Source organism: Strix aluco, chromosome 8, assembly GCF_031877795.1.
Source record: "Strix aluco isolate bStrAlu1 chromosome 8, bStrAlu1.hap1, whole genome shotgun sequence".
NCBI classification, from domain to species: domain Eukaryota; kingdom Metazoa; phylum Chordata; class Aves; order Strigiformes; family Strigidae; genus Strix; species Strix aluco.
In genome coordinates this window covers 19612300-19621602 of record NC_133938.1, presented here as the reverse complement: position 1 = coordinate 19621602, position 9303 = coordinate 19612300, and the positions used below count along the sequence as shown (strand labels likewise).

Sequence of the window (9303 nt, the reverse complement as noted above, 5' to 3'; positions counted from 1 at the left end):
CTCAATAACAGTATTTTACACGGTCTTAAATGGTATTTTACACTTTGTTATAAAATGGTCTTGAGCGTCCTCCACTCGGGGATTTCATCACCTCAGACCCATCCGGCCTCTCCCCTCCCTCCGGCACGCGGGGCTCGGCTGTACCGGTGGCCCCGCTGCTCGCCCGCCGCCGGGGCCGGCACGCCGCTGCGCTCCCCGCTCCCTGGCTCCCGCAGCCGGGCTCCACCCGCCGCTGCCGGCCCGGTCCCGCCCAGCGGCGCCGGAAGGGCAGGCGGAAAGGGCGGGCCCGGCGCTGCTGGCAAGATGGTGGCCACCAGGCTGGCGGCGGCGCGGCGCAGCGAGCAGCAGGCGCGGGTCCGGGCCCGGGCGGGCAGCGGCAGCTCCTCCGGGCCCGAGCCCGCCGACTCGGTGGAGGTGAGGCGAGCCGGGAGCGGGGGACGCGTGCAGCCGGCCGCTAGCCGCCGCGGGGGGCGGCGGAGGCGCCGCGGCAGCCATCTTCACACACGCGAGGGCCCCGGTGTCCGCGGCGGGCGGGCGGTGGAGCCCGCTGGCTCCGCGGGGCTCGGGGGTGGCGGCTGTGTAGCGGGGGCAGGGGCAGCAGCCTGCCCGCCTGGGCCGGTGCGGTGCCCTTCCCTGCCGCCGCCGGGCCGCGGCGTGCTCCCAGGCCGGCCCTGCCGCCGCCTTCCCCTGCTCGGGCTTGCGGCCGTTGCGGGTTGTTAAACCATTTCATGTTGCGACTTAAAGGGTGCGGGTTGTTTGAGTTGGTCTTTTTTTTTTTTTTTTTTCCTTTACACTGTAGTTATTTTAGCATTTCTCTGTGGCTTTTCCACGAGACGTGCAAACGCCAGCGGTAATATCCTTTAGGTAGCATGATTTATGTTGATTCAACATGGTTCTTCATGGTTCTTCCAACATGTTTTGGAAAGATCCTGCTGTTGCAGAGTGTTTTTCTTTCCTAAATCTTGAATTGCCTTCCAGGTAACTTACAAGTATTGTTAAAAAAGCAGATTAGACCTAGTGTTGCAGTTGCTGTGAGGCCAGTCTGTTCCTAAAACTGCTAAAATTGGTTATGGAAACCGTTTTGGGGCATGTTCTGCCAGTTGTTAGGCTTCAGTGTTTTTACAGTTAAGCAAATCTTTGAATGTTTCAGAACATCGCTTCTAGATTTGCTTCCCATGACAGCTTACCAGAATTTTTTAGAATTAGAATGTATTTGTTTATATTTCTTAACGTGTTTGTTTATATTTCGAAATGGATGTGTGTGTTGCTCCTGCCCTGACCAAAAGATAGGAGACAAACAAATAAGCAAGGGGTGGTTTGTTAACGCTTCTTCCAGGTAGGTGGGGCTACACAGAGATGTAATATGTTGTCAGCTTGAGCTGATTTGTTTAAAAAGATTGTGATTTGTATAGCATCCTTTTATGGGGTTATTTTATCTGTCAATAGCACACTTTTTTTTACTCCTTTTCTAGATGGCATCTGCTGAAGTTAGTACTCCTGTGTCTATGAGGATGACTAGAAGAAGAACTAAATTAATTTGTAAGCCAGAGGTAATTCAGGAATCTCAGTGTGAAGAGTTGGAACATGCAGAAACAAAGTCAGATGTCAGTGATAGCTTAGAAATGCAAATTGCTAGAAAGGAGAACACAACTGTTTGTTCAGCACAATCAGTTGCTGAACCACAAGCTGATGGGAATGTGTCAGAAACAGAGTCAAACTGCTCTGCTGTGTCTGGTCTTCAGACACCTTTGTTTGTAAGAGTAACAAGAAGACGACAGATTGTAGTTCCTTATCAACCAGATTCTCCTGACAAAAAAAGGCATGACAAGACAGCTTTTCTAAATAAGTTAGGTAGTATTCTGGATGAAGATGATGTCTCTGAAGCTGAGTCTTGTTCCTCTACTGTTTCTGGTGTCCAGATACCTAATGTTACCAGGACTACAAGAAGCAGGCAAAGCAAAAAGAAATTGCAGCCAGATACAGTTTGTGAAGTCCAGAGTGAAGATGTTTCTGATGCAGAGTCATGCTGCTTAAGTTATCCGATGAAATCATCAGTCACTGCCAAACGAATTACTAGGACCATGCAAATGAAATTACAGGCAGAAAATACTAAGCAGGCTGGGAAGGGAGATATAAGTGTTTCAGAAGATAAGAATTTAGTTGAGGACACTGTTAAATCTGAGCCAGTAATAATTTCTGATTCTGGACCTACTGCAGAACTTGTCTCTGACACAGAAGATGCTTCCTCTGTCACTGAGGATAGTAAAGAACCCAATTCAATTAAAAGCAAATGTTCTAAATTTGCCAATACAACCTGGAGTGGAGATGTGAAAGAAGAGGTTTTGAATGATGTGACACCCAGCAGTCTTACAAAAATGAAACTAAGTGACCCTGAATTGCCTGGAAAAAAAGCAATAAAAAATACACAGTCTGTTGTGGTAGATGATTCAGAGGGAGCATGTGGCCAAATAAAAGAAGAATACAGCAAAATACTTGCAAGGGTGGGGAAATTAGAGCATATGGCTGTTTCTTTGACTGATTGCATGAGTTCCAAACAATTTTTAGAATCCCAAGGGCAAATAACACCAAATGAAAGTGAAAAAATTCCAGAATGCAAAAGAGCAGATGCTGAGCCAGATGCAGAGCAGTCTTTCGCCCATGCTGATAAATTAAGAAAGGATGAGCAAGCTAGTGCAGGGAGCAGCCCACAAAAGGACACAACTGTTGCACAAAGAACTGATAGTGTTGGTAGATGCAGGGTGCTGGAGATCAGTGTGGACAGTGGTGGAGACCAAACAGGAGAATATGCTGAATCTGTATCCCACAGCAGTGAAAGATCAAGCAGAGGAAACAATTCTATTACATTGTTTCTGGACAAAGATGAAAGTGACAAATCTGAAAATAGTGATGTGGTGGACATAGGTACAGTTGAAGAGAATCTGTGTTATAAAGAGGCAGATGAGAGGACTCCTTCCCTCAGCAAATCTTTAGAAAACAGTTCACTGCCTGCTGAAGGGCTTTTTGTAATTGATACTGAGCCTGGCATGAGTTCTAGCCAGAAGTATTATCTAGATCAGGTAGACCAAGGTAGTGATGCTGAAAGTAAGCATGAAGGAAGTGAAAAAGGTGAAGAATCCTCAGATCTGGAAGAAGCTGAAGACGAGTTGATAGATGAAGATGAGAAAGATGAAGATGATGATTTGTTGAAAAGCAAGACTGACATGTAAGTATCTTTCTGGGAATAACTAAAGAATCTACATTCCATTCAAGCATATGCACAGGATATGTATATTAAGTGCTAAATGATGTGTAATAAATGAGGGAGTACTCTCATCACATAAGTCATATTGACATAGAAAGTGGGGCTGCACACATGATAAAATACAAATATAGTCCATAAATAGAAGGTGAAACATAAGAGTTTTAAAATCTTTAATAACTTTATTCCTAGTACTGTTACACAGACAAGGACTTAAACATTCCAATGATGAATTCTAGCTGCTTCATGCTTTTTACTAAGAGTTGACAATATTTTTACCACCCATATGTTTCTGCTTTTGTGGGGTTTTTTTCTCTTTAGCTAGCAAGCTTCTTAGTGCATGGAAGGAGGATGCTGGTCACGCGTTCTTTTGGGAAGGTTAAGCAAATTAAGAATTCAGATTTATAGAAGATAGTAATTAAGATAAGAATACAGCATTAGAGTTAAAATGAAAGATTTGTGGAAGTGATTCTGCAGGTATTGTTCTTTAATAAACTCTCGTTTCATATAATGGCATGATTTTTTTTTTTCCCCTTCATCTTCTGACACCTCTAAATTATGTATTTCTTCTAGATACTGAGATTTAAAATCATTAGAATCATAGAGTGGTTTGGGTTGGAAGGCACCTTAAGATCACCCAGTTCCAGCCCCCTGCCACAGTCAGGGACACCTTCCACTAGCCCAAGTTGCTCATAGCCCCATCCAACCTGGCCTTGAACACTTCCAGGGAGGGGGCAGCCACAGCTTCTCTGGGGCAACCTGTGCCAGTGTCTCACCACCCTTACAGTAGAGAATTTTTTCCTAGTATCTGATCTAAATCTACACCCTTTCAATTTAAAACCATTACCCCTCATCCTATCCCTACACTCCCTGATAAAAAGCCCCTCCCCATCTTTCCTGTAGCCCCTTTAAGAGCTGGAAGGCTGCTAGAAGGTCTCCCTGGAGCCTTCTCTTCTCCAGGATGAACACCTCCAACTCTCTCAGCCTGTCGTGACCGGGGAGGTGCTCCAGCCCCCTGAGCACCTGCGTGGCGTCCTCTGGACCCTCTCAAGCAGCTCCATGTCCTTCTTACGTTGGGGGCCCCAGAGCTGGACACTGGACTCCAGGTGGGGTCTCATGAGGGTGGAGCAGAGGGGGAGAATCCCCTCCCTTCACCTGCTGGCCACACTCCTCTTGATGCAGCCCAGGATGCAGTTGGGTTTCTGGGCTGTGAGTGCACATTGCTGGTTCATAGTCAGTTTTCCATCCACTAATACCCTCAAGTCCTTCTCCGCAGGGCTGCTCTCAATCCAGTCATCGCCCAGCCTGTATTGCAGAACAACCTAAGTGGGAAGAAGAAGAAAAATATTTCTGTGTTTATCTTTCTTAGAGGACAATAGAAGGTTTAGCTGTATGCTTGTTACAATATTCTAATCATTAACTTTTTCTCTTTTAGCTTACATCTTTCCAGCAGTATAGACCCTGGTTTGAATATCAAGAAACTTGGAGGTTTATATATTAGTTTTGATGCAAAAAACCAGAAGCCTAAGTCGAATGTAATTAAACAACTGAAGGAGAAAAGGAAGGATGAGGTAATGTGTTTGCAATTATGCAGTTAACTGTGACTGCAGTAACACAAAGATGTTAATTTAATAACAAGGCTTCCTTGTTTTTAAAGAAGTATCCTGTTTTATGGTTTGCTGAGAACTTCCATTCTTTTTGGCCAAAGTATAGATTTACGTTTGGTTTTAGTGGTAAGAATTTAAATATATGTGACACTTCAGAAACTGAAAAGCAGTGCAAATACCAGCATTGTCTTGTAAAATACAACAAAGTTGGTTATTCCTACAGTTTTGCCTAATGGTACAGGAGCTGAAGGTCTGCTAACAAGATATTTAGTCCATAGTGAGAATGAATTTCAGTAAATAAAGGCCTATACTCTCCCTAAGAAGGAATTAGCAATTTTATTTCGAAAGCATGCTTTGAGATAAAGGGAATGTGTTATTTTCCTTAAGACTGTTCTCTTAGGCTCATCCATGATAGCCCTCTTTATTCTAGAGCATTTGCTATCTCACTTCTTCCAGAGCTAGCCAGTTGCTTTCTTTTGTTGGCCAGGGTTCTGTTTTAAAGATCCCCACTACTTTCATTGTGGATCAAAGAAGCTCAAGTATTGTATTATAATGCTTGCTTAGATTCTGCATGATTCCTTTAGTGAGTTCTGTAAATACGGTTAAGCAGTAAAGTTTATATCAATGAGATGACTGTAATGTTAAAAAAATTCTTACAGCTCTTGCAGAAGAGTGTAATAACTCCAGATTTTGAGAAAAAGGAATGTGTCCCAGCCTTCAGGGAATCCCTTCACCAGCTCAAGAAACAACGCAGGGTAAGTGAAGAGCCGATAATGCCTCGAATAACAAAACAAGCTTTGGTGGAAATCTCCATGCTGGGACTGTGGAGGTATACCCGCCTCACTGGGAGTGGAATGATGAACTGCAATTTAGTGTCCTCTTTGAGCCATCCTGTGGAAAGCCATCTTTTTAGTCACCAGGACAGTGAAGTGAATGGTAGTGTGCTCAGACGGTACAAATCTGTCATTAATACAGTGCTGATGACCTTCTTATTATAAGGGTCATAAAATACACTTGTTAAAGGCACAGAGTTATGTTCTAAATGATTTATCCATCTTTCGGAGGGGAGAGTTCCCTGCTCTACCCTGTCCTAGTTGCTGAATGCAAATTTATTATTCTTGGTATTGCATCCTAGGCAGAGCGAGAGAAAACAACAGGTGACGGTTGGTTTGGTATGAAAGCCCCAGAAATCACAAGTGAACTGAAAAATGATCTTAAAGTTTTGAAGATGAGAGCTTCATTGGACCCTAAGCATTTTTATAAGAAGAATGATAGAGATGGTCTACCCAAGTACTTCCAGGTAAGGAAGCAGCAGAAGGTAGCATGGTACTGCTGAGGTTTTGAACAGCTATTCTTATTCCCTGCCTATTTTGTAGGTAGCCTCTATGTTGATTTAATTTCATAGCTTAATTATTGAAGTATTCAGCAGTTCACAACTGCTTAATCCTACATTACACGTGTATATGCTGGGATTTTTCAGTTTTTTCAGCTGATCTCATAGTGAACAAACATCTGATTTAGTCCATATTCTGAACCCTCAGTGGACTAGACTTTTCACTGCTTTTTTTAAAGTATTAGCCTTTTTTAGCAAGTGTGTAGAAAATAATTAGCATTTACTTTCTTACTAGCTAATACAGTTTGAATGATGACAGCTAGCTTTGTGATCAGCCAGAATTTCTGCTGCTGTAGCGCTCAGCTTTGAAGTAGTTTGCATAAAGAAAATAATTACTGCAGAAACTACAGAAATAGGCTTCCGCCTGTCTGAATAGTTGACATGCTTGAGGAAATTGTTTTCATTTCTCAAAATACTACCACTTCACTCTAAAGGTCTTGTATGTTTTGGAGTTTCTGGGCATAGAAAAACTTAGACGGAAGTGTTCTACATAATGAGATCTGTGCAGGTCTGTTTTCACTATGTGAAACGTGCACTCCATGTATCTCCACTACTAACCTGAATCATCATAACTGGCTCACATGCTGGTTGGAAAAATGTGATACATTCCAGGATGAAGCCCTTGTATTAGAGCTGGATTAACTGCTTTGCAGCCATCTAGCAAAACCACCACAGTGGCAGAGACAGGAAAGAGTTAAGATGGTCATAAGGGTTTCCTTTCCATTGGGAAAATGTTTATAAGTTAAGAACTGGATTATCTTTTATGAATACAAGCGTTGATGCAGCAGTCCAATGTTGAAAACTGTGCAGTCTTAAAGCTCAGGCCCTGCTCTGTGCACTAAACAATAAGACAAAAAGTGACTCTGCATATGAAATATTGCTTGATTATTTTGATATTTTGCAGTTTCTTAAGATACCATTCTGATCTTCTCTGCAGGTGTCTTTACTTACACGTGTTGCTGAGGATTTAAAAAAAAGTCAAAATAGTCAACATCTTGCTGTACAGTAAGAATGTTTTCATTTCTGTTTCCTAGGTTGGAACTGTGGTTGATTCTCCCATAGACTTTTACCATAGTCGAATCCCTAAGAAACAAAGGAAGAGAACAATTGTTGAAGAGCTGCTTGCAGATTCTGAGTTTAGAAGGTATTTAAAAATGTCTTTTGTAATTCTGATACCCTATGTAAGAGAGTATTTTTAAGTATATAACTTCTTTGTTGTTTTTATTCAGCTTATATGGGTTTTTTCGTACTTCAAAGAAAACATTTTAGTCTGTTCTAGCACTTGAACATCACTGACATTGAGAAGATCTAAGGGACAGGATAATTAGACTGGGATAGCATTTTTTTATCTTCACAAAAGGATTTTATCCGACTTGGGTCATTGCTATTGGCAGCCAGTCTTAAAATAATGTTACTGTTGAAGAGATACTATATCAGCCCTATTCTGGTTCACTTCTAAAATAAGTGTCTGCACAGGCTTATGCCAAAAACCAAGGGCTCTGAGTGATTTGTGCCTATGCATCCACTTTTTTTGTTGTTTAAAGACTGATTAATTTTTCTTGGCATAATTGATAGAAAAGTGCTGACTTAATTCTATGAAAGTTGATGTATTTCATTTTATAAACATGTCAGTCTGACACCTGTCATAGGAATCAAAATTGCACTGTAAGTCTTACTTGAAGAATATGATTGGATTAATATCTGACTAACCAACAATTTCTGGAGTAGGTCCCTTAGTTGATCCATTTTGATATTGGTTATTACATGATGTTAATCTGCACTTCTTTTTTCACATAATGACATGTTTTTTTGGAAGTAGTATATGATTTGGGATTATAAGATTAATGTTGTCAGGTTTATAAATTAATTATAAATGTTGGGAAGGCAAGTTAGTATAGCTATTTCTTAACTAGCTTTCTGGCTTGACCTGATTTATAAGGTGTTTATTAGAAGCTATTTTTAAAAATTAATGTCTTTGAAATTTCATCAGTTAATTTATGTTGTGGACAATTAAGGGCTTTAACCAGATACTTTAGCATTAGTACAGATATTTTTGTCAGGTTTCAGTGTTGCAATTAAACCTCAGTACTGCTCAGTGTGTAGTGATCTGTTGTGGTAATTGGTACAGGTATGTAAGAATCTGCATTAGAGGAGCTAGCAACTCATATTCAGTAAGTGTATTGTGTTCGTTGCTTAGTGTTAATCTCATCTCAGTTTTCAGTCTTGAGTAGAGTAAGGTTGATTATCCTGAGCTTGCTGAGAAGGCACCATAAAAACGGGTATCATTTGTCCATTGTATTGTCAAAATTGATAGTAACAATGTTTTAGCAAACTGTCTAAAACGTGATTGCATATGCAATGAAGAACCCCCTGGTTATGCCAAAATTAATGATTCTTCAATCAAATTTACTTCCAAAACAAATTTACCTACATTTGTCATTAATCCAAGTGTTGATTTCCCTTTACCTACACATAAGTGTAGAAAATTAAAGAAATCTGACTTGGAAAACATGAGAGAACTCAATTTGGCAAATTATGTATGTAGAGTACTTTCCATGTTATCTTTTCCTGAACTTTGGTTTACCATGCTTAAAAGTAAATTATCTATTTTGTTCAGATATAATAAAAAGAAGTATCAGGAGATCATGAGTGAAAAAGCAGCTTTTGCAGCAGGGAAGAGGAAACGGAAGAAGAAGAAATTTCACAATTAAGACTTGAAGAAAATAACAAGCTGGAACAACTTATCTGTTATAAAACTTTTTACAGAATGCTTTGGTTGTGGTGTTTTTTTCTTTTTTAAGATTGCAGGTCATGTGCAAATTGAGGTTTAGGGCATTTCTTGCAGTGAGAATTTGGTAGGGAGCTTTATCAGGTATCTAAATTTAATTTATATTTTAAAAAAATTTATTTAAATTAATGTTTATGTAAAAAGATAATTATATGAAAGCATATTGTTAAATCTGAGCACAAAATCCAACTTCATGGTCTTTTCAGGCATCAATCTTCACATTAATGAATTAGTAAATTCAGTTTAAAGTTATGTG

The 9303-nt window shown here is 40.7% G+C and overlaps 1 protein-coding gene across 1 annotated transcript; it reads left to right on the top strand.

Moving 5' to 3' along the window:
* Positions 1 to 39: 39 nt before the first annotated feature.
* DNTTIP2 (deoxynucleotidyltransferase terminal interacting protein 2) lies at positions 40 to 9027 on the top strand. The gene is made up of 7 exons (XM_074832529.1): positions 40 to 414; positions 1473 to 3223; positions 4695 to 4830; positions 5526 to 5621; positions 6002 to 6166; positions 7294 to 7403; positions 8877 to 9027. Exons 1-7 carry the CDS (start codon positions 55 to 57, stop codon positions 8968 to 8970), a joined length of 2712 nt encoding a protein of 903 aa, XP_074688630.1. The 5' UTR covers positions 40 to 54; the 3' UTR covers positions 8971 to 9027.
* The last annotated feature ends 276 nt before the right edge of the window (positions 9028 to 9303 follow it).

What these genes read in the sequence shown, in the direction of transcription:
- DNTTIP2 (XM_074832529.1), top strand. Translation starts at nt 55, where the DNA reads ATGGTCTTGAGCGTCCTCCACTCGGGGATTTCATCACCTCAGACCCAT. An exon ending in GTCTACCCAAGTACTTCCAG is followed by an intron (nt 6,167 to 7,293) that starts GTAAGGAAGCAG and finishes TCTGTTTCCTAG; the next exon opens with GTTGGAACTGTGGTTGATTC. An exon ending in GCAGATTCTGAGTTTAGAAG is followed by an intron (nt 7,404 to 8,876) that starts GTATTTAAAAAT and finishes TATTTTGTTCAG; the next exon opens with ATATAATAAAAAGAAGTATC.